The sequence below is a fragment of the Prionailurus viverrinus genome, chromosome B4 (assembly GCF_022837055.1).
Source record: "Prionailurus viverrinus isolate Anna chromosome B4, UM_Priviv_1.0, whole genome shotgun sequence".
Classification (NCBI taxonomy): Eukaryota; Metazoa; Chordata; class Mammalia; order Carnivora; family Felidae; genus Prionailurus; species Prionailurus viverrinus.
The window spans coordinates 87,069,979-87,095,442 of record NC_062567.1 but is presented as its reverse complement, the minus strand read 5'-3'; the positions used below and the strand labels follow the sequence as shown (position 1 = coordinate 87,095,442).

Below are 25,464 nucleotides of genomic sequence, written 5' to 3'. Positions count from 1 at the left end.
CAAGAAAATATTAGCATACAAGTTAAAAAGAAATAATTAAATCCTCAAGCTTCCCAACTCAAAGATGGAACTGAAGTACTAACCCAATGAACATGAAGATACACATTCCCTTCCCTGTGACTAAGCGATTCCACTCCTGGGGATTACAACCTACAGATAAGTTTCGCATACACATGAAAGGAGGCACGTAAAGAAGTGTACTGCAATGTCATTTGTAATAGAGAAAAATGGGAGGAAATAGTAATTAAATGTACATCAACAGGAAAATGGACACACTGTAGTGTACAGCAATTAAAAAGAATGAACTAGAGTAGCAAGAATCTCAAAAACAAAGCTAACAATAGACGTTGAGCTACAGAAGAAAATATGCAATAGGACACTACAGCCAGAAGTTTAAAAAAAAAAAAAACACGTAAAGTAACACTCAACTATTGATGATTAATATTTACATAGACACCAGTAATTAAAGTATTACATACATGGACAGCAATGATAAACAACTGGAGAGAAAGGGAGGGGGAGAAAACACGGAGCTAGGAATACCCAGGGGCTTCAACTACATCTGCAATGTGTTATCTTTAAAGTTGGATGATCAGCGGGGGCGCCTGGGTGGCTCAGGTCATGATCTCACAGTTTGAGCCCCGAATCGGGCTCTGTGCTGACAGCTCAGAGCCTGGAGCCTTCTTCGGATTTTGTGTGTGTGTGTGTGTGTGTGTGTGTGTGTGTGTGTGTGTGTGTGTGCGCGCGCGCGCACGCGCGCGCCCCTCCCCCACTCATGCTCTGTCTCTTTCTGTCTCAAAAATAAACATTAAAAAAAATTTTTAGGTTGGATGATCAGCTATAAAGGCATTCATATACTTTTACATAATCACTGTGTTCTGAATAACTGTATTATGAATTACTGTACTATGAATTACTATATTCTGTATGATTTTATTTTTTTTTAAGTTTATTTATTTACTTTGAGAGAGATAAAGAGAGTTGGGGAGGGGCAGAGAGAGAGGGAGAGAGAGAATCCCAAGCAAGCTCCTACTTACTATCAGCATTGCTGAGCCCTGGCATGGGACTAAAATCCATGAACCATGAGATCATGATTTTAAGATCTATACCAATCTCACAGATACACTTTGTAGTGTTTCTAGAAAGTCACCACTCATTCTGTGCACCTATCCCTGGAGACCATCCCTATGAGAGACACATGCCATTTCTGAAAATTCATGTTTTTGAGGCAATCTAAACCTTTTCCAAACACACATCAGTGCTTCTTCAACAGAAAAATAAGTTGCACACCCAGTCACTGGCTGAGCTTCTACCCTTCCAAAACCCAAATCCAAGTGTCTACAACCTCCAAGAAGTACTCCTAATTAGGTCTGCCCTTTTCTATTCAGCCTCTTGGTGCCACTCACTCAACAAGAGTTGTACAAAACAAATAAATCAAGGGTACTATTGTATTTATTTTAAACGTCTCTTAAATGTATTTAATCTCTTCTGAGTTGTTCTGTGCTCATTTATTACAGCTGTTACCATTCACAAACTGCATATTATATGTTGGTCTCCTCATATAATCCCAGAGAGTTCCTTATAAGGAAGGGAGAGTCTTTTATAATAACCCAATTGTATGTAGTACTAAACCCTGTGCATGGTCCGTGCTCAACAATACGTACTGCAAACATCTGAGCAATCTCAGTGTGCCAATAAGGATGTGAATGACTCAATTTTTGGAACTCACCCAGATCCTTTACATTTTCTTTCTGAGAATATACAGCAATATAGAACCAGCCTCTAGAACTTCATTTTCCACTCCTTGAAACAAATCTCCAAAGCTTATTAATTGCAGGCTGCTCTTTAAATCACAACAAACCACGGAGAAATCCCCAATTTCTTACAAGTTGTGACATTCATTACAACCGCTATCATTTACACCCGTGTAGTGCATATATATGTACTTTGTTAGATGATAATGAACACAACCGGTATGAAAACAAGAATGCTAGAAATTCAAAAGGTAACATAAATGTACAATATATGCAAATCTATACATACATTTGTAGGGATTTCACAGTAAATCTTGATATGCAAGGAGACACTGCCTTATCTGGTTCCCATCCCCCTCTCCTATTCCACTACTTGAAACAAGTCTACCCAGGCTTAATTTAACCATAAGCCTATGACTTCCCTTCCCATTGTCCCCCCCAACCCCCGGCCCAAGCGCCAAGCACTAAGCACTGACTTTTGCTAATGTGGCACAGTCACCCCAACGAGACTGCTGCTTTCCCTATTCTTCATCGCTTTCTTAAAGCATGGGTTCTCATACCAGACTGCCCATTTTCTAACCCTAGTTCCTCTGTTTACCGGCTACTGTGACCCTCTCTGTGCCTCTTCTCTACAAAGAGAATATCCACGCCTACCTCACTGGGTTAGTGTGAGGAGGAAATGAACCAATAAATGTACAATGCATTGAGCCATCGTTGTTATCAACAGTAAGAGTATCCCTTCCACGTGCACAGTCTCTTCCAACAATGGTCTCTTTATAGCTGAAAAGAAAAACTGGACTGTCTACTCCACTACTCATAACACTTCGCTTCTGACACCAGAGATGCGGGGCTTTCCCTCACACCAAGCAAGCAATTCTTCGGTTCTCTGCAGACACCCACCCGGTGTCCATCCTACAATTCAACTCCATTCTGACACCATCCACCTGGGGTTAGCATAGATGCCACAAGTGAATTTAAGAGCTTAGTCCCACAAGACACCTTCTACACACACACTTCACGTGCAATCGCAAATCCAGATAGTTATCTATGCTTATAACTGATCGGGTATAAATCAGGGATTCCCATGACGCCCTTCTCAGGTTCAACCATTTGATAGGATGGCCCACAGAACTCAGGTAAGTACTCTAATCACTATTACCTGTTTTTTTACAAAGGATACAATTCATGAACGGGCAAGAGATACATAAGAGGAGGTAGGTGGGAAGGGGCCCAGAGCTTTTACGACCTCCCCACCAGTGCCACTCCCCCTTCACCTCCCGTGTTCACCAACCCAGAAGCTCTTTCAAATTCCTTCCATTATATATACTACACGTCACAATATCACAATGGCTCTTTATGACTTTCTACTAGACTGCATGCTCTGGAGGTGGGATATTGGCCTTCCTTCTCTTTAAATCCCAGGGCGAAGCACAACACCAGCTATAAAGCAGGCACCCAATAAATGTTTGTTGAGACCACGGAAGCAGGAAAGTAATCTCTCTGCTACAGCATAAACCATACAGTAGTTGCAGATAGTTCAGAAAAAAGTAGGAGGGGGCTAGGGAAAATAAGCGGAACCACCCACATCCCCATACAAATTCTAGAGCACCCACCACACCGTTGGAACTTCCAAAGGATCTAAAACCTTTGCTTCCGGGCGCCTGGTGCCTCAAGCCGGTTGACTGTCAGATTCTTGATTTTGGCTCAGGTCAAGATCCCAGGGACGTGGGATGGAGCCCGCGTTGGGCTCTGTGCTAAGCATGCAGCCTCTTTCTCTCCCTCTGCCCCTTACCGCAGGCTCATGAGCTCTTTAAAGACTTTCCCCCTCCCCCCAAAAAAGGGGGGGGGGCGTGCCTGGCTGGCTCAGTCGAAAGAGCTTGAGCCCCATGTTGGGTGTAGAGATTACTTAAATAAAAATAAAATTAAGAGAAAAAAAATAAAGACTTAACTTCTCCTTAGTAAACATTTCCACAGATCAACAGGATTGTGTGCTTCTACATTTTGGGAAGGAAAACAGAAAAACGTGGATTTTATGGAAGATCCAAAGTAAAGCTCTACAAACCAGTATTGAGCTAAATATAAATTGTAATCAGCATATTTCCCGAAAACCACTTTAGTTTGGGGTTTTTTTTAATCCATCTAAGGACACTGCATTAGAATATTAATTATTAGGTATCCATTGATGTCAAGCCTGAGGAATACAATGCAGTGATACCACACTCAAGACAGTATATTTCATATTCAAAGAGGTTTCAAAAATACAACCAGCTAGTCCCCAGTTTTCTCAAGTTTCTTATCAAAAATAATAAACACAGATTAAGAAAGGGATTTTGACCTGATAGAAAAAAAAGAAAACTATCGAGATAAAAACACTTCTATCGAAACTTCTTGAATTTATTTCCTAACATCTTTTTGTCATTAATTTTGAGCTATTTGGGGGGCGGCGGGGGGGGGGGGGGCGGTTGGGTCACATCCACATTCTGGTCATCAAAGGCTTTACTCTAAGAAAGTTAATAATACACTGAAATGGTCTAAGAAGTTTGCTTTCACAGCCCATATCCACATCAGGATTTATTTTTCTCTTGTTCCTTCAAATAAATCTTAACCACTTTCCAATTCAAGGATGATGACCTCATGCTTCCGATCTCTCTTGCAGGGACCTCTGTCTTGAGCTTCAGAATCCTGATTCTCGTAGCCAGCTGGGTGCTACACGAACGCTCTGTAAATGTGCCTGAAATTGAACTATCCCACCACCTGGCTAGACCTGCCTCTCTTCCTCCTGTGTTCTCCAGTTCCCCAACGGCAGGGCCATCCTCTCAGCTGTCCCCTTCCCCCACACACACACACCTTTTTCCTCCTCTCTCCCCCTGCTTGGTCAATCAGTCAATCTCAGGAATCAGTCAACCTCAGAAATCCGCACCTCTCCCACTGCAACTGCCCCATTTCAAGCCCTAATGACCATCACCCAGGCTGCCGCAATGGCCTCCCGAACAATACCCCTGCTTCTCTCTAAACTCTTCCATAAACTGCTCTCAGCTCCCAAATCCTAGATCTGACCCCGTTACTTCTCCCTAAGTGGCTCCTCCCCACCCAGGAGATGCAGTCCAAAGTCCTCAGCCTGACAAACAAGGCCCCTTTAGAGCCGGCTTCCTTTCCCAGTCGTTCACCACACCCACCACACCCGCAGGTGTGTCCTTCCCCGACAGCTCCACCCAGAAGGCCACCTGGTCCTCCAGACACACCACAGAGCTCCCCTTCTGCTTCTGTGCCTCCGGCTTTCTCTCCACACAACAGCACTTGCACACGCATACCCACCTGCTTGGTCAGTGCCCGACGGCCACAGACTCAAACTTCTAGTCACCCCCCACCCCCCAACTCCGTATCGGGTACAAGTTTACCAGACTTAACCATGCCCACCTTCTCCAAGAGGACCCACCCGCTTTCTAAGCAGTCCTCCACCACTTCTGGTCCAAACACCACCCCTTCCGCTGCAAAGGCAGCCATTTTCTTGAGGGAACCCTAGTGCCTCACCTGTATCCCCATCGCCTTCTTTCTACTGAGGTCTCTCATCTAAAAACGATGCCAACACACCAAGGACTCCCTCGCCCCATGGCCTCATTTTAGGGCACTATCCTTTGTAAGAGCGAGCAGTTTGCACCCACTTTTCCTGTCTCTTCCACAGCTGTTCAGTCCTCCTCCCTCTGCAGTCCGACTGCCTCTCCAGTTTTCCGAAGAGGCTCTCCTCAAGGCCTCCAGAGGCTCCTACTGGCTCAACTTCAGTCCCTGGCCTTTCTGCTGCTGCACTTGCCCTACTGACCACATGCCTGTTCTTGAGGCGGCCCATCCCTGGGCTCCCAGAACACCATTCTCCTGGCTTTCTTCACCTCTCGAGTCACTCACTTTGGTTATCTCTGGAGACACACCCTGCTTCTCTCCCTACCCTTTAAATGCAAGGGGCACCTGGAACACTCAGTTGGTTGAACATAGGACTTTGGCTCAGGTCGTGATCTCACCGTTGGTGGGTTTGAGTCCTGTCTGCGGCTCACCACTGGTAGTGGCAGCCTGCTTGGGATTCCCCCACCCCCACCCTCCCTCTCTCTCTCCACCCCTCCCCCATTTGCATGCTCTCTCAAAATAAAGAAACTTATAAGCAAACTTATGAATGAACGAATAAATGCTGGTGTATCCTCCTTGCTTGGGTCCCCCTCCTCCCATGGCTTCAACAAATCCCAGAGCTCTCTCCCCAGATCAGCTATACCACCAAGAAGCTCAGGGAACACTGACACCCTACCGACAGCTCAAAAAAAATACACCCAGATTCATTCATTCATTATTTATTGACTGCCTGGAGTCAATACACGGTCTGAACTTATCCTCCCTCCCCAATCTCATCTTTCTTCCATATTCCCTTAATTGGCAAGTGATGACATCACCTTCCCAGTCACCCAAGCCAAGAAACCCACAACTCATCCCTGTCCTCGTTCTCACCACCCCCCAGTACCCACATCCAGACCTACCCCATCCCAATTCACCAATATCTGCAACCTGGCCCCTCTTCCGCTTCATCCCCACTCTCACTGCCTTCCTTCCACCTCAATAACTGGGCAGCCACGGAGGCCTAGCTAGAAGTCACTCCTGCAAGTCCCGATAGCCACAAAGAACAGGTCAGTACTTTGCACGGCTTTTCAGCTTCATGCGTCCACCTTTTGGGGGACGACATAAATTATGCAGCTGGGGAAATCCACTGCTTCGCACTTCGGCCCACATTTTCTTTTCTGATCACTAGAATTGTTAAAATCAATCACTGCCCAAATGAATGTAATGCCTATATGCAAATTCAGAGATACTTCAAATAATGTTTAATAACTGTAACATTAAGGGTCTGGCATCTTGAGACTCTGCTTGCCACAAAATGGTAACGCAACATTTTAGTTCACCTAAACCATTTTGACAACACTCATTTTCACAGAGCCTACATTTCAAATTAAAATGAACACAAATGTGAGCAGCTACTAAATGTGCCATCTCTTTGTATTATCGTATCACACATTTTCCAAATCTAAAATGCACCACAGGGGCAGCAGGGTGGCTCAGTTAGTTAAGCCTCAGACTTCGGCTCAGGTCATGATCTCATAGTTCGAGAGTTCGAGCCCCGCATCGGGCTCTGTGCTGACAGCTCAGAGCCTGGAACTTGCTTCAGATTCTGTGTCCCTCTCCCCCTGCCCTTCCCCTGCTCACACTCAGTTTCTCTGTTTCTCAAAAATAAACAAAACATTGAAAAAAAATTTTAATAAATAAGTAAATAAATAAAATGCACCACAGAATTTCAGGGACACTACAATGTGCTTAATGAAAAAAATGGGAGTCGCTACAAAAATAATTTTTTTGTGATTTCCATTCCTAAAAACAAAGCTTCCTATAATTATGTGTTTAAGTATGTTCCTTCTAGCTAATTGCAGAAAACCAGACTCTTCACATTAAAAGGAACCATTCCACCCAGGCCATTTCTTTAGAGTTAGTTATGTCTTTCTAAATTATCAATAATCCCTCAAATGTTTAAAAGTCAAATTTTAAAGAATTATCTTTCCCTATGGGGTCTTGCTGAAGTATCTCCTGAAGTCTGTATGAAATTAGAAACAGATGAAAGTTCTAAATAAATTGCTCAGATTGAAAATAATTCTTCTTGGGAATGACAATGTCTCAATTATGAATCAGGTTAATCATCACATTCACGAATCATTCAATATGGCCTGTATAAAGCAAAGATCCCTAGCCCTCAAGAGTTTTCATTCTTGTCAGGAAGGCGATACTTAAATATGCCTGTAGCAATCGGAGGACAAGACATTGTTGTAAGAAATGAGCCTTGAACTGGGTATCCATGGATCTGTGAATGGAGAAGCTGAGTAAAGCACTCTACACAGGGTGTGGGCAAGGGGATAGAAGCCTCTGGAAGCCTCACATTTGGATATATTGTATTAGGCAAAAGACTCTGATGTTTTATAATAGAATTTAAAAGAAACTGATTTGGAACATTTACCTGGCAAGGGTCAATGCAGACCAACTGGAATACAAGAGACACTGGAAACAAAAGACAACATTTAATCTTCCAAAGGAAATGAATACACTTCCCTCACTCCCAAATGTGAATGCACACCTGCCTGTAAGCACTCGTCCTTCAGTAAGCACGGGGGCTAACTTACCCACACTACCCTAGCATTCTCTGTAAGCACAAGACTCTCCTACATTCATCCTGCCCAGTTTCTTGCTGGTGGGCTCCTTCTTAAATAGTTCTTGACATCATGTTTACAACTCCTGCAATAATTAAGGCTTTCCTTTGGCTTGCTTGAAACCCATTCTTGTTGGAACTATATAGGGATGAATTCAATAAACCATCAGGACCCCCTTGATTTCTTACCCAAGACATTCCCTCTTTAGGAAAAGGAATAATTCATATTCTGCTCATATTCCACATATTCTACTCATTTCTCAAACACCCATGACTAACCAATTCACTTAAGTTCAACCCCACCCAACCAGATATGACCTAATACAGCTATTTCCTAACTAATTCATTTGGCATCGCAATACATTTCATGGAATCCCTTTCAAGCCCTTTATCACCGTTACTTTCCCTCCAATCAAGAATTCAGCTCTAGAATAAATCAGCCATTAAATTCCAAAGCTACTTCTTTGGAACAAAGTAGAGGCCTAGGACCCAGGTCTCCACATCCCCAGCCCAATATATGTTCCGTTTCGCCTAAATGGCTCACTTTCACATGATACAGAATCTATTACCATTATTTATTTTAGGATTACTCCCCTTGAAAAAAAAAAGTAACATGTTTCACTGCTTTCAACCAACTTATTTTTCTTGATTAGGATTCTGACACAAATCTGACCAAATGAAAACCACGTGGTCAATTAACGAATAATGACAGGGCACCTGGCTGGCTCACTCAAAGGAGCATGTGACTCGATTTCGGCACTCGGGGAGTTGGAGCCCCACATTGGGTGTAGACATTACTTAAAAATAAAATCTTTAAAAAGTAAATAAAAACAAATAACAATAGACCCCACTAGGTGCCCTGTGCCAAGTACCACACTAGCAATGAACATCTAGTGGTGAACAAGACAGAAATGGCCTGCCCTCATGAAGCTCACAGACAGGATAATCTGGAAGGCCTAAAACTAAATTTACTCAAAGCCCCTGATGCATTCAATCAATAAGAATGGAATATCGTCTTTCTCCAAAGCATCAGAGTGCTTCATAAACACAATTCATTCATAAGGTAATTTAAACTTGCTGCTTAGATATAAAATGCTCAGGTCATCCAGGGTGCCTGGATGGCTCAGTTGATTGAGAGTGGGATGCTTGATTTCGGCTCAGGTCATGACCCCAGGGTCGTGGGATCGAACCCCACATCAGGTTTCATGCTGAACATGGAGCCTACTTGGGATTCTCTTTCTCCCTCTGCCCCTCGCCCCTCTCCCCAGCTCGTGCTTTCTGTCCAAAAATATTACCAAAAAAAAAAAAAAAAAAAGTTCAGGTCCCCAAATACAAATCACCATTTTGCAGATAAAAAGAGACATACTTGGGGATGCCTGGGTGGCTCAGTTAAGCAACCAACTTCAACTCAGGTCATGATCTCACAGTTGTGAGTTCAAGCCCCGCATCAGGCTCAGAGCCTGTAGCCTGCTCAGATTCTGTGTCTCCCTCTCTCTCTGTCCCTCCCCTGCTCACACACTGTCTCTCTGTCGCTCTCTCAAAAATAAACAAACATTAAAAAATTTTTAATGAAAATCAAAATTAAAAAAATATACATGAATGAGATGGGGGAATAAATTCATTTTTCAATAACCATTTATCAAGTATCACCTCCAATACTACCATAGGTTGAGAATTTAAAATCAATTTATAAGACACAATGTATGTTAAGAAAACAATTTTATACTAGTCTCTAAACACTAATATTTGCAATTATGTAACAATTCATAACTTGGGAGTACTTTCACATACATTATCTTATATAACCCCTCTAGAATATCTGTTTTAAAGATTAACAAGCTGATACTCAAAAAGTTAAGGAACCTCTTCAAAGCTCCCAGAGCTAGTGAATGACAGATTCAAAATCAAGATGATTTCCCAATTCTAGATCCCTAGACTTTCCCATCATATCACACCATCTTAGAGCTCCTACGAAATTGTTTTTAATGAATAATGCTAATACTACTAGAAATAATAGTCAACATTTATTGCCTATGTACTCACATGCTGGATAATGTCCCAAGTCTTTTATATTAACAAGAGAATATTTACGTAGGAGTATCAGTAAAATTTACGGTTCAGCTAAATTTACAATTGAAGTGATTAAAAATATTCACAATGGCATTCAGGATATAAAGCCAGCTTTAGACAACCAATTTATTGTAAGAAACACAACCAAAGGAAGGGGAGGCTGGGGACAGAGAGGGAATGGCAAACCCCAAGAGGCTCACATGGTCTGAAGGAAGAGGTTTCCCACCAGATTCCAAAACCCATGCCAGTTTTATAGAGCATAAATGAACTCTGAAGAGTTAGCCAAACAGATCACGTGACTCACTGAGCTTCTTTAATGCCTGTGTTCAAACTGTGCACAAGCAAAGCTTACTTCCGAACTGTGGATGTGTCCAGCAATGCTCAAACACTGAGTGGGAGACCAGAGGGCTGGGAGCCCAGCCACAGCACATGGAAATGGATTCAAAGGACGGCAACACATCCCCTTTGCCGTGAGTTACTCAGTTCACATAAGTTACCCCATTCAATTTGATCTCGTGAAAACCAGAAACAAGACAGTGACTAAGTCCCTAAACAATGAGCACAAGGCAATTTACACCTTCTGGAGGAAAAAGGGAAGCCCCCCAGGAAGAAGCAAAAATCTGTCACCAGGTCAAGCCAGTAGCCTCCAGCAGAAAACTGCAGCCAGAATCCTGCAGCCAGAGGCAGATAGGAGAGGGAGAACAAAAGGAAGTTGAAAGAAAAAAGGAGGAGAAAAGAGGAAAAGAGGAAAAGAAAAAAGGAGAAAGAAAAAAGGAGGAGAGTTGGTATACACCAACTCTTGAGCAAAAGAACCACATTTTCCTATGTCTGATCTCTCTTTCCACTGGGGTGGCTAACTTTAAGGGGGAAAAAGACGTTAGTAAAGTCTTTGATAGGTGGCCTCAGGCTTGGTCAGGAGACAACAACTCCTTTACCAGAAAACAAAAGCACTACAGGGAGACTGAAAGTGGTTTCAAAAAGAAAAAAAAAAAAATTTTTTTTTAAGCCTCCAGCAAGGACTAAAGCTTCCTCCTGATCAAGGACATTGAGATTCCCAATTCCTTTTGGTCAATAAATCCAAAGTGATGCACCTAATTACCTTTCATTCTTTGGCTTCAACTCTCCCAGGCACGGTCAGTTCTCCATTCAGCCCAAAACTCAAATGAAATACATGACCATATGTGGAAGAACCTTTTAAAAATAAAAGGTAGTTTTTTTTTTTTTAATTGCTAATACTTATTACTGTTTATATGTACCAAGCATGCTGCTACTTTACAGATGAGGAAATCGAGGCTCAAAGAGGTGCAAGGACTTGCCCAAGATAACGGTGGGCAGATTTAAACCCAGGCTGCCTTACACAGCTGCTTATTATTAATCAAGGACACACATCCTTTTAGCCCATAACAAAATCCAGTTCCCCCTTTTTTTTTCTTTTAATAGCCCTCACCAGAAAAGATCAAGATCCACTGTTAATTAAAACTGTTCAGGGGCGCCTGGGTGACTCAGTCAGTTAAGCATCCCACTTCGGCTCAGGTCATGATCTCACTATGAGTTCAAGCCTATGAGTTCAAGCCCCACGTCCCGCTCTGTGTTGACAGCTCGGAGCCTGGAGCCTGCTTCGGATTCTGTGTCTCCCTCTCTCTCTGCCCCTCCCCTGCTCTCACTCTCTCTCTCAAAAATAAACATTAAAAATAAAATTTAAAAAAAACTGTTCAGAAGTACCTCCAGTGTGAATGAATTTTACGCTGATTTGCTGATTTGGGTGCTGTATTTGCCTTTTTGAAAGGTATTACTTTCCCCTACATAACCTACCTCCAGTCCCCTGCACCAAATGGCAGGAATAATTGCACTCTGGGTACAGTTCATAGAGCAAATTTCTCTAGCACAGATCAGCAGGACAGCCAAGAATCAAACCCCACACCTCAGCACAGTATATCACCACCACACTCCTCCCCCCCTCCCCAACCCCCAGGACACCACGTGGGCCTGGTCATTAGAGAAAGCAAGAAAGCAATTTTCAAACTTCAGAAAGATCTGAAAGGGCAGGGACTCTCCCCCAAAGGAAAACTGGCAAGAAAAAGCTATCCACGAGCCTGTTTAAACAAACAGAAACAGACCTTAAATGGACAAAAGTGATATTATTGTTTCTTTAAACCACCTACATAATATTTACATTTTCCCATAGCTGAGAAATCACGGACTACAGTCAAATACCTCTGAATTCACCTCCGCAGTGCCATTAAAACCTGGATCTGGTGAAGGTCTAAACCAATAAAACTTCTGTTGGTTTAATTTCTCATTTCCAAGTTCCACTGAAATTAAAGTCCAAATAAATCAACTGAATGTTAATTCTCTTGGAAAGCTCCATTAACTATAAAACACGATGGAATGTTAAACTTCATTTTTAGTACTGCTATTTTTTCTCTATGTAATGCATACAGCTTTTTTATATTTTCATAAAAGTTTTTGGTTTTTGTTTTGCTGCTCAAGAACTGTATCAGATACACATAAATTTCTAGGACTTCACTGGCGAAGTATCAAAAAAATATTCCTCGAAACAAGCATTTGTAGGAAATTTTCAGAGTAAACTTGTTTGAGTTGCCTAAGAATACGAGGATTAAGGTGGCTTCGTAATCCATCTAAAGTCAGAAATAATTATTTCCGTCTCTTTAAAAGATTCACTTAATTAAAATATTATGAATGAAGAAAAAATTAAATGAGGACAAACTACAGGTTCATCAGATTATAAGAGATTAAGCCAAATTTTCATCAGAGGCAAGCCTTAAGATAGAAGGATGCCCGATTCTATCAAACTGCAATGTTTCAACAAAAGACACTAGGCCAATAAGTAAACAGTATAAAAATCCTTTTTGGTAGGTGGTTTTTTTGTTGTTGTTGTTGTTGGTTTTTTTTTTAGCAGTTTGTCCTACAATCCTTTTTTGCAAAATCTGGTCTGTTTATAAAACTTGGGTTCCTCTGAATTCTCCCGGGGGCTTGGAAGACTCACACTAAATGTACTGAAACTCAAAGATAAACGGGCACCTTCAGTCACTTTTTTTTTTTTTTTTTTAACATGCTTAGTAAAAGGCACATCGTCCAGCTCCCACCCTCTGTATTCCACAGTGTGTTCACAGGACACTGATGCTTTCTTAGTAATGCCTACTCCTATAATTATAGGAGTAAAGTGGGTTTTTTTTTTTTTTTTTGCTTGGAGTTTCAGAGTGATGTCAGCCTGAGACAGACTCTAAAGGATTTCAAAATGCCAGAATATGTAATGTCCTTTTGGTACAAACAGAGTAAGTCAAAAAATAACCTGGAGTTTAGCTGACCACAAAAAAGGGGAACCATCTCCCCCGCTAAACATGCACACGACTCAAGAACAGAACTCTTGGGAGATTTCCGGCCTGCCTAACAAATGGTCAAAGGCCATGAACAATGCTCACACCAAGAGGAAGATCTACTTAGAAGTACAGAAACATATTAAATTTACTGTTAAAGGAATGCAAGTTAAATAACAATGAGTTATTCTTTGTCCTCAGAGTCACATGCTCTACTGACTGTGCAGGCCAGGCACCCCACTTTTCCCTCTATTTTAATGAGGATGCCCAGTGGAGCTAAGGGCACAATGAGACTAGTTAAAAATACAGCCTTCAGGGGCATCTAGGTGGCTCAGTCAGTTAAGCATCCGACTCCGGCTCAGGTCATTATCTCACAGTTCATGGGTTCAAGTCCCCATCTGGCTCTGTGTTGACAGCTCAGAACCTGGAGCCTCCTTTGGATTCTGTGTCTCCCTCGCTCTCTGCCCCTCCCCTGTTCACGCTCTGTGTCTCTGTCTCTCTCAAAAACAAACATTTCAAAAAACGTATCTTAAAATTTTTTAAAAATCTACCATATGATTCAGCAATGCCACTTCTGGGTATATACCTGAAAGAATTGAGATTCACCTAAGACAGATCTGTGTACCCATGTTCCTTGCAGCATTACTCACCATAGCCAAGAGTTAGACGCACCCAACTAGTCACTGACTGATTAATGGATAAACAAAATGTGGTACATACATGGAATGCAGTATTATTCAGACTTGAAGGAAATGCTAACACATGCTACAGACGGATGAACCTTAAGGACATTACGCTGAGTGAAATAAGCCCGTCACAAAAAGACAAATATTGTAGGATTTCACTTACAGGAGATATCCAGAACAGTCAAACCCACAGAAACAGAAATAGAATGCTGACTGCCAGGAGTGTGGTGGGGAGAGGGTTGCACTTTAATGGGGACAGAGTTTCAGTTTCCAAGATGAAAAAGTTCTGGCAATTGGAGACATAACAATGTAAATATACTTAACACTAGATGGCAAATTTTAGGTGTATTTTACCACAGTTTTTTTAAAAGTCAGGCCAAAACAATTATATGTATATAAAAGGACAAATGAGGGGTGCCTGGCTGGCTCAGTCAGTTAAGCATGGGACTCTTGATCTTGGGGTCATAAGTTCGAGCCCTACGTTGGGTGTAGGGATTACTTAAAAAAATAAGACAAATGAAAAAAACTAGAAAACAATTCTGCAAAATAATATTCGAATTAGGATATTGACCTGAACTTAGATAATGGACCATTTTCCCCTCAGAGTATATGATGTGATTTTTACAGCACTCTTATTATCAAAAAAATGGGGGGGGGGGGGGGGCAACTGGGTGGCTCAGGTGGTTAAACATCCGACTTCGACCCAGGTCATGATCTCATGGCTGTAAGTATGAGCCCCATGTCGGGCTCTGTGCTGACAGCTCAGAGCCCAGAGCTTGCTTCACATTCTATCTGTGTCTCCCTCTCTCTCCACCCCTCCCCCACTCGTTCTTTCTCTCTCTCTCAAAAATAAACAAATATTAAAATTTCTGGAAAAAAAGATTTTTAAACATACTGCTCCAGCTACCAATAAAACCTTAATATCCTTTGAGTAAAAATGCCATGCCTATGATAAAGTACTTTCTTCGCATATACGAAACAACCATGGAGCCAGATCTTGAACTAAGACCTTGCTCTTTACCATGGACGAGAAATGATGTATACAGACTACAAACTCAACTTTTTAAAAGATTTTAAGTAATCTCTACACCCAAAGTGGGGTTCAAACTTAGAGTCATACAACCCTGAGATCAAGAACCACATGCTCTATCCACCGAGCTAGCCAAGTGCCCTAAGACTCTGAACTCAACTTCTTAAGTAAGAGCAGGTTTCTATCTGTTTTGTTCATCAAAACCCTAGCACCAGTCTATCACATTGCGAACATTCCATGAACACTTGGGAATGAATGTAGAAAACTACCTTCACAATCTTAACACATACAAACATTGCCTGACCGGCATTAATTTCATGAAAAAGTTTGCTGATTGCATTCTAAACCTCTTAAATCCAGATCTTCTAAATCTATTCTTCTGGTCTCCAATTCCCAAATTCATCCTTCTTCCTGCTCTAATTATCTCACTTTCCTTAGCATCTGGAAAAAAGAACTGAGTGCTACAATATAATTAGTAAATTATTCTTAGCTGACTGAATCATGTAGCAGCAGTTAGCAATTACAGTCCATAAAATGTGTATTACTCTTGCTGTTTTAATACCCTATGAAATAATGAGCTCCATTCTCTTTAAATTCAAGGCAGGGTTGCAGTTTGAATGCCATTAGGACAGTTTTTATCCTACCAGCTCATAGGTCAGAAAAAAGGGAAGTTCCCCACACAAAAGTTTCACAACCTCAAAATGCTGGTATGCATGACCCTCGATAGGCTGAGAAGAAACTATTCCCAACAGTAAAGGGCAAGTTCCCCTTCACAAAGAAAAATCTTCTCAGGGCACCTGGCTGGCAACCCATCCTTCCATGTGCAGAGGATGGAGATCGAACCCCCCCGGCAAGAGTTAGCAGCTTTGCTTTAGCAGATAGCATTGCCCAGCAGAAACAGAATGTGAGCCACATACAGAATTCTAAATTTTCTAGTTGCCAAGTTAAAAAACAAACAGGTAATAATTTCATTTAACTCAGCATATCCCAAATATTCAGCATATAACCAATATTAAACAATCATTGTTTACATTTTATATTCTCTTCCCTTGGTCTTAGAAATCAGTGTAGATTTCATACCTCCAGCACCTCTAAGTTCAGGTCAGAAACATTTCAAGTGCTCAAGAGTCACATGTGGTAACTACTGTATTACAGTACAGTTTTAGAATGATGACCACTTCTATTCACAACATTTTTATGTGCATATCACATCTTAATCATTTTTTTATGGGCTCTGACATCCTTCCCACTGCATATCTGGCCCTGTCCATTAAAAAAATAACAAGTTAGGGGCGCCTGGGTGGCTCAGTCAGTTAAGTGTCCGACTCTTGATTTCAGCTCAGGTCATGATCTCAAGGTTTGTGAGACTGAGCCCCGAGCATGAAGCCCACTTAAGATTCTCTGCCTTTCTCTCCCTTTGCCTCTCCCTGACTCATTCTCTCTCTTTCGTTAAAAAAAAAAAAAAAAAAAAAGACATTCTAACTTTTGGGGCATCTGGGTGGCTCAAGTCAGTTAAGCATCCGACTCTTGATTTCAGCTCAGGTCATGATCTCAGGGTTCGTGGGATCAAGCCCCACATCAGGCTCTGTGCTATTAGCAGAGGGATTCTCTCTCTCTCTTTCTTTCTGCCCCACCCCCCTCTCAAAAATAAACTTTAAAAAATAATGATAATAACAAGTAAACAAAACCATTTCACTAGCCACTGACAACCAAACCAGAACTATTAAGAAAAACCTGAAAAACTAACTCTATTTGGGAGAGTTTGATCAACTCTGGTTAGTGTTATTAATATGAAGTCTGTTTAATGCACTTCATATCCTTGAGGATGATGATGTTTCTGTTGGAACACAATCATCTACAGCTTCTGGACAGATGTCAACAGGAAAATGTGGCTTGTCTTACAGAGATACACTTCTCCGTAAGCCTTTCCATCTAAACTGATGTACAGCTTTACCACACTTTACACAATACAAGTGTTCTTAAAAAACTGTCAACAGGTACAAGTTTCCTTTACACTAAAGGGATAAGCTCTTTAAAGAAAAATTAGAGAGCTGTTCTATTTGGTGAGCTTTTAAAAAATATTACTCAATGGAGGCACCTGAGTGGCTCAGTCGGTTGAGCATCCAACTTGACTTTGGCTTAGGTCATGATCCCAGGGTCATAGGATTGAGCCCCACATCAGGCTCTGCACTGAGCATGGAGCCTGCTTGAGATTCTCTCTCCCTTTGCCCGCTCCCCTGCTTGCGTGTGCTCTCTCTCCAAAAATACATACATACATACATACATACATAAAATAAACACTTAAAAATAAATAAAACCTTAAATAAAGGCAAAACAAAGTAGGCATCCCTCCCCTCTTAAGCCCTCTGCTCCTTCCCTTCATAGCAAAAATAAATTGTTGGCGAAATAAATTCAATAAATGTTCAATGAATGAATAATGGGCTTTCTTAAAATAAGGGGGAAATATATAGTGAGTTATACCTAAACCAGTAATAACACTGATTACCAATATCATTTATTTTTAAATGACTATTAACGTGTAAGATGCTTTTAGAAACTTTTGGTCCAGCTGGGAGAGGAGGAAAAATTCTGTATACTTGTGTATAAAGGAAAAGTCACAGTACCAAGGACTGGAACTTCCATCCAAAATCAGTAGGTTTTCCATAAAAGACTCTTAAAAACTGAGAACAATCTGAGGGTTGATGGGGGGGGCGGGGGGGAGATGGGTATTGAGGAGGGCACCTGTTGGGATGAGCACTGGGTGTTGTATGGAAACCAATTTGACAATGAATTTCATATTAAAAAAAAAATCAGTAGGTTTTCATTCCTTCAAAAACTAAGTACGGGGCATTTATTTATGTGCTGGGTCAACATGGTAGTCTCTGTCCTCATTAAACTAAATAGAACAACAAATTATAATTTTTGCTATGAAAGGAAAGAGCAGAGGGCTATAAGAGGAGAGGTTGCCTACTTCGGCGTGGTGATTCAGGAAGACTTTTCTGAGGGGACGGAGAAGGGAGGGAAGCAATCCCAGGCCAAGGTTCTGTGATGGCAAATCACACAACTCCAGAAAGGAAGTGAAGACTAGTATGACCCGAGTCCTAGTTACATGCAGTTATTTAAAAGTTGTTGCAGAGGAGCCTGGGGTGGCTCAGTCGGTTAAGCGTCCAACTCTTGATTTCAGCTCAGGTCGTGATCTCATAGTTCAAGAGTTCAAACCCCGCATCAGGCTCTGTGCTGACCGTGTGGAGCCTGCTTGGGATTCTCTCTCTCTTCCTCTCCTCTGCCCCTCCCTGGCTCCCGTTTTCTAAATAAAATAAATAAATATAAATAAAAATAAAATAAACAAACATTAAAAGTTGCTGCATCAGGGGCGCCTGGGTGGCTCAGTCCATTAAGCATCCAGTCATGATCTTCAGCTCAGGTCATGATCTCACAGTTGGTGAGTTCAAGCCCCTCATCAGGCTCTCTGCTGTCAGCACAGAGCCCGCTTGGGATCCTCTGTCTCCCTCTCAGTCTGTCCCTCCTCCACTCACACTCTCACTCCCAAAAATAAATAAGCGTTTAAATAAATAAACAAACAAAAGTTGTTGCATCCGAAAGTGAACAAGAAGCAGGGCCTCGTCACATAGCTAATGCTTATTCAGTATTAAACCTCTTACTAGGCACTGTGCATAGCTCTTCAATGAGACAAAGATACAAACAGGTGAATTTAGCCAAGATACAGTATATAAAAGCAGCTCCTTCCCAGGCATCTATCTCCTATCCTGTACTGTCTTTTCACCAGCACTTCTGAACAAGGGCCCCAACTAGATAATGGCCTCAAGCCAAATCAGAAGCGAAAAGCAAGCCTCAAGCAGGGGCCTTTATCAAAGGACAGCTACTTCTGTGGGCAGCTGGGGGTGAGCAAGAGCTGATGCTCACGGCTAAGAATTGGGGCCCACACCACATTGAAAAGTACTTGGTCTGCCTCGTGTTTTTTTCCTCCCAGAAAATGAATGTTTACAGTATGACATGCATGGACTGCCAAAGGAAGTCTAAAAAGAATAAGCACATTATTGGATATTTTTAGCTTTTCTTTTCATAAATGTTTTCTGTCACTGCTTTCCAAATAATCCCAAATCTTTGCAAGTTAGCCAGAAGAAGAAACGGGGAAGAGAAATTATTTTCATAGAAGAGGTGACTAATGTTCTCTTGAAATTGAGTTAAAGGAATGTGTCTTTGTGAGTCCTGTTCACACAAACACAAAATTCCAATGGATTAATACGTACTGTGTAAGGACAGGACATAGCAAACACGGAGACGAAACATGCAAATCACCCCGCACCAGGCAAAAGGACCGGTAGGAATACTTACGTTTGACAATATAGGGATTAAAAATCTGTGTAGAAAGGCAATACAGTCAAAATGCTTTTGAGGTTGTAAACCATTATTCTTTTATCCCCAGTGACCTACCGCCAAAGCTTCTAATGGAAACACTGAAGAAAAACAGCGTGCCTCATTACTGCTGATTCTAACGATGTGACACAGAACCAAACAAGCCAGAAAAAACTTTAAATTATACTAAGGAGAGAACCCATAGGGCAAACTTGAGGCCTGTTATATGGGGTCTCACAGGCTTGCCTTATCAAACAATTTTTCAGGGTAACTTCTTTTAGAAGTGTGAGTGGTTCAGAGACAATTTTTTAAGTTTAAGGCTTCTTGACTATTCTGCTAAAGCAAAAACAGGGTCTCCTTTCCTTATTCCTATTGAACTACCAAAGGCCCAGAAAGAAAAGTAGTTACCTTAGCTGGGGGTGAGATATGCTCCAATAGATTACATTAAGAATTATGAACACTGTAGTGAAGATATATGCAGAATGGGGGGCGGGTCCCCAACATTTTAAGAAACTCCTAAATTATAGATGTCCATATGTGCGACAAGAAAACTGAACTTTAATTTTTTTTTTTTTTTTTTGGCTGAGAATTAGCAAAAAAGGAAAGTTTGTGGGCCCTTCGGTGAATCCCTTAACAAGGCCTTACCTTTCATTAATTCTCCAGGGGGGTTCTGGGGAGAATCATAAAATAGGATGCATTTGAAAACCTGTAAAGAGCCGAGTATTATCAGGGCCCCTGGCTGGCTCAGTCGGTTATGCTTCTGACCCTTGATTTCAGCTCAGGTCATGATCTCATGATCCATGGGATCAAGCCCTGTAGAGCCTTTTAGGATTCTCCCTCCCTCCCTTCCACCCCTCTCCCCCGTGTCTGTCTGTCTCTCTCTAATAAATAAACTTAAAAAGAGCCAATTATTATCAAACCAGGAAAGGAGTCACATAACTAATATTCACTGAGCAACCGCTGTGTATCACGTACCAATGGAGACCCCAGAGACACAACAATACACAGGACATCCAAACTGGCACAAAAAGGCCATGTGTTCATTCCTGTTTATATCCTCCAGACAGGTTTTTCAGTCTTTTGCTTTTTTTAAAGAGGGCACCAACATAATATAAGAAAGAAAACAGTAACATTTTCTTTATATCTGTAAGATTTTTGTTTTTGTTGGAGATAGAAGTTGAGCTATATTCCTTTGCCTGGCAAGAGAAGAAAAGAAATTCCTCACTCCCCTCCCCCTTTTTCTCCATCCTGAATTTACCACAAACACCTTGCTTTCTCTGGATATTTTCAAGAGTCCTAGAAACCAGATCTTCCTGGCTTTTTCACCAGGTGGTTCAGCACCAAAAAAAAAAAAAAAAAAAAAAAAAAAAAAAACCCACAATTACCATTATGAATAACAAAGCCTATGGCAACATCTCTCTTTGCACCTCTCTAAAGAAAGGATACATTTCAATTTCACTTTCACACTTTGTCAGATATGCTTATCTTATTCTTCTAATCACCAACATAATAAAATGAAAAAGGTGGGGTGCCTAGCTGACTCAGTTAATATAGCAAGCGACTCTTGATCTCAGGGTCGTGAGTTCAAGCCCCACATTGGGCACAGAGATTCCTTAAAATTAATAATAAGATAATAAAATGACAAAGGCTTATGTATCATCTAACCATAGGTAAAACAAATGTTCTATATTTAGAGTGCCTTACTTTAGAAGCTTCACTTCTTTGCAGCGCCTGGCTGGCTCAGTCGGTTTAACACCAACTTTGGCTCAAGTCATGATCTCACAGTTTGTGGGTTCAAGTCCCGTGTCGGACTCTGTGCTGGCAGCTCAGAGCCTGGAGCCTGCTTCAGATTCTGTACCTTTCTCTCTGTCCCTCCTCTCCTTGCACGCTCTCAAAAATAAATAAACATTAAAAATTTTTAAAAGGGGGCGCCCGGGTGACTCAGTCGGTTGAGCGTCCGACGTCGTTCGGCTCAGGTCATGCATGATCTCACAGTTTGTGAGTTCGAGCCCCACATGGCCTGCTTCGGATTCTGTGTCTCCCTCTCTCTCTGCCCCTTTCCTGCTCATGCTTTGTCCCTCTCTCTCTCTCAAAAAGAAATAAACATTAAAAGAATTTTTTTTTAATAAATAAATAAATAAATAAAAATTTTTTTTAAAAGTTTTACTTCTTTCACTCGCAAATCCTATCAGGAATTTAACACACTCCTTCAGGCACTTTAACCAAAATGCCCACAAAAATTCAGTTGGAAACACTTTTTCCACCTGGCAAGTAAGTTCCAGAAGTCAGCGCCTTCCATGTGTTATGTTAGAAGGGGAAATACACAGGCAATAAGGCTTCAGAATATACAGAACAGGATCTTCAGGCAAAGAACTAGGTCTTACTGTCCCGGTTTTCAGCACAATACTAATGAATGTCAGACTAATTCTAAATGCTAAATAAGTATTAAACAATATGAACGCTAGATCAACAAGCAGAAACACTGTAAACCCAGAGAAAAAGAGAGGCTTTTACTTTCTAAAGCACTGAAACATTCTCACACTATTCTAACCTGGATAATCTGGCCCTTGGGAAAGAGCATCGCATACCTGGAGAACCTGAGAACCAGCAAGTTTTCTGGAGATCAAGAGCCGCCTCTGGAATGGACATCAACCCAGCACAACCACCACTGTCAAATTCTAGTGAAAGTTGTCAAGCAGTGACAGCAATGTAAGTGGCAGGAGAAAATACAAAGAGAAGAGAAACAAAGGAGAGATCAAGAAAGAAAGAAGAGCCAAGCGAAAGAAAGAAGCATAAGGAAAAGCAATTAATTCTTCCCTCAAAGACAGAAGAACAGTGTTTCTGCCTTCTAAACTTCACAGCAAACGCATGCCATTAAAATACACTCTATTGAAAAAGAAGGATCAATTGCTATTAACTCCATGTGGACCCCCCCCCCACTCCAAAATTCAATGATGAAGCCCTAAACGTGACAGGATTTGGAGGTGGGGATCTGTGGGAGGCAGTGAGGCCAGGAGGGTGGCCCCCAAGATGAGAGGCCCCCTTATAAGAGGAAGAAAGCTAGCCCTTTCTCCACCTGAGGTCCCAGCAAGAGGTCGGCTGTCTCCCAGCCAGGAAGCCCAAGCCAAGAAAGGGTCTTCACCAGAACCCCACCATGCACCCAGATCCACCTCCAGCCTCCAGAACTGTGAGAAATATTCGTGTTTAAGTCACCTAGTTTACGGTATTTGTTACAGCAGCCTGAGCTAAGCCATCGCTCAAAGTGACTAGTAAATAGTGCAACCCTAGGCCTTAGAAACAATAAAGAAGGCGGACTGCCGCCCCAGGACTTCACTTAGGATTACCTGCTTACTGAATAAGGGCACTTGACTTCACTCTTGCCCTCACCATCTCCTCTCCCCCTCCTTCTGGTTTGGGGGTTAAGAGGCTGAGAAGACTAGAACTTCCGAATCTGGAAATCTGACCTCAGAAAGTGGTTAAGTAAACTTAAAAGGTCTGGCAAGGAAACCCTGACACATTACTCCGTCCTCACCCCTCCCATAACTCCTCTTCCGGCCCTGAACGATTTTCCTTGCCTCTCTAGTCTCCAGGACTGTCTAATAGCAAAGTTTGGGGAGCGCCTGATGTTATTTAAGGGCAACAAATTTGTTCCATTACAGCCTTCACTAATCTGATGTGGGCACGGCTTGGTTGGCGGTGCTCCCTGGTGTGGTTCCCAGGGCCAGGAGGCCGCAAGTTCATGCTCCGGACTGAGAAGTCCACCCCAAGTGGCCCGTTTCGAGAAAGCCTCCCTGAATAACACGGTCACGGTCGGAGAAACCGGCCCAAGTTCCCTTCCCATCTTTTCCAGAGTCCTACTTCCCACGGCATGCTTCCTCCAAAAAAGGAAGAAACCGGCCTAAGGCTCAGCTCTCGCCGGCTGGTATTTACCTAGCACCGGAACTTGTTTGCAAAACACTGGAGGCACTCACAAACTTGACTTTGCAGGAAACGCACAACCTTGACTCCCGCAACCAAGATCTAGTGAGCGCCTTCTATCGTCCCCACCCCCACCACCAAAGTCCCGGACCCGGAAGGTAGGGGAAGCCAGGTCACCACCGCCACCCCTGGCTATTACACGGTGCCCAAGCCACTCAGTGCCCACTGAGCCGACTCACAGTGAGGGCCGGGGCCAGGACCCGACCACGGACTGCTGGGGCGCAGAGGAAACGCCGGGATGGGCGAGGGACGCCTCCACGCTCAGAACTGCTTGCCCGCAGCCCGAAGCTGGGCCGCAGAGGCCATCTGGCGCGGAAGGCAGGAGACGGCCCCCGGTCTCCTGCCCTTCCTCCTCTTTCCCTAGTCCTGGCCGCTCTCCGCGCGCGCACGTCCGCACGCCCATGTGCACGAGCTCCAGGCACGACCCTGGGATCCCAAAGGGCAGGAGCCCCTTCTCGGCCGCCCCCTCCTCCTTCCCAGCCGGCATCCCCAGCGAGCCTCGCAGGCACACGTGGATTCAGGGACCCCGGGAGCGATGGGCGCGGGCTGCGGCGCCCACGGCGCGTGCCACTCACTTGCTGGCCGGCGCGCGGCTTGCCCTGGGGCGCTCTCCTGAAAAAGGAGGTCCTGGCGGTGAAGAAAAAGTCCTCGGAGTCCTCCTCCAGGCTGCTGTAGCCGCTGCTCATGCTGCTGGTCCCGTCGCGCGTGGGCCGCCTCCCCCGGGTGCAGGCGGCCAGGCAGGGGGTACCGCGCCCGCCCGCCCCGCGAGGTTCCAGGCGCGCGGCCCGAGCCGCCCGCGGGCCGTCCAGCTGCAGCTGCGGCCGCCGCTCACTCCGGCCGTCCCGGCCCCTCCCGCCGCCTCCCAGCCAGGCTCCGGGCGCGGCTTTAGCCTCCGAGAGCCTTACGACCCCGCCTCCCGGGGCCCCGCCCTCTCCCGGGTGCCCCTCCCCGGGAGGCTGGGGACTGTGCCCACGCGGTCGGGGCACTCGGCGCGTGGCCGCAGGTGGGGGTGGTGCAGCCCGCCCTCCCGGGCGCCTGCTCTATCCCGGAGGTGTCTGTGCCACCTAGAGCGTCCGCTTCGGCGACTGCGTCTGGCCGGGCTGTGCTCGGGGTCGCTTCCCCAACCTCCCGGAAACTGCCAAGTCCTCCGTGATCCGGCTACCCGCCCCCCACTCCGCTAGCTCGGGCTTTGGGGAGGACCCGGGCAGAGCAGGGAACTGTCTCCGCCCTGCTCGCCCCTCCCGGGGTCCAGGGGGCGGCAGTAGAGATTGTCCAGCGGAGGAGCCCCCAGACCGTCGGGCCTCCCGCACCCCTTTCGCCGCGTCCTCAACCCCGCATCTCGCCCCAGCAGGAGGGTTAAAAGTTAGCGGAGATGAGTGGGGAGGTAACAACTGGGTAGTTTATTCAAATGAAAACATCCTTTCTGGTAATTCAGTTGAGCTTCGGTCTTTCCTCCCAGCCTTCTCTCTAGCGAAGGTTCATTCGCCTAAGATGACCAAAGAACGGCCAAGGTCGTTATGATCTTAGAGGCCTCTTGGTGAAGGGGGTGGGGGTGAATTAGTTCGAGTGCTTATTCATTAAACGTGTGGGGTTTTTAAAATTTTTTTTTAACGTTTATTTATTTTTGAGACAGAGAGAGACAGAGCATGAATGGGGGAGGGTCAGAGAGAGGGAGACACAGAATCTGAAACAGGCTCCAGGCTCTGAGCTGTCAGCACAGAGCCCGACGCGGGGCTAGAACTCACGGACCGCGAGATCATGACCTGAGCCGAAGTCGGCCGCCCAACCTACTGAGCCACCCAGGCCCCCAAACGTATGTTTTAAACCTCCCCTCCGACAATCCTACAAAGGTGTGGTTTCAGTGATGGGGTTCAGGGAATTCTATTCACCTCCTACAAAAAAAAAAAAAAAAAATCCCTATTTTCTGAAACCCTTCCAGTCAATTAATCCTCTTTTAGAATGCAAAATTTTCCTTCAAGCCACCTGTGGGTACCATTTACACCTT

At 43.7% G+C, this 25,464-nt stretch overlaps 1 protein-coding gene across 1 annotated transcript in view; it reads right to left on the bottom strand.

The window, feature by feature from the left end:
• The window catches only part of RASSF3 (Ras association domain family member 3), a 72,466-nt gene extending 47,950 nt beyond the window's left edge, over positions 1 to 24,516 (bottom strand). Inside the window, 1 exon segment of the mRNA XM_047867192.1 lies at positions 24,035 to 24,516. Coding sequence (XP_047723148.1) covers positions 24,035 to 24,145 — 111 coding nt within the window. The 5' untranslated portion in view covers positions 24,146 to 24,516.
• Positions 24,517 to 25,464: the final 948 nt, after the last annotated feature.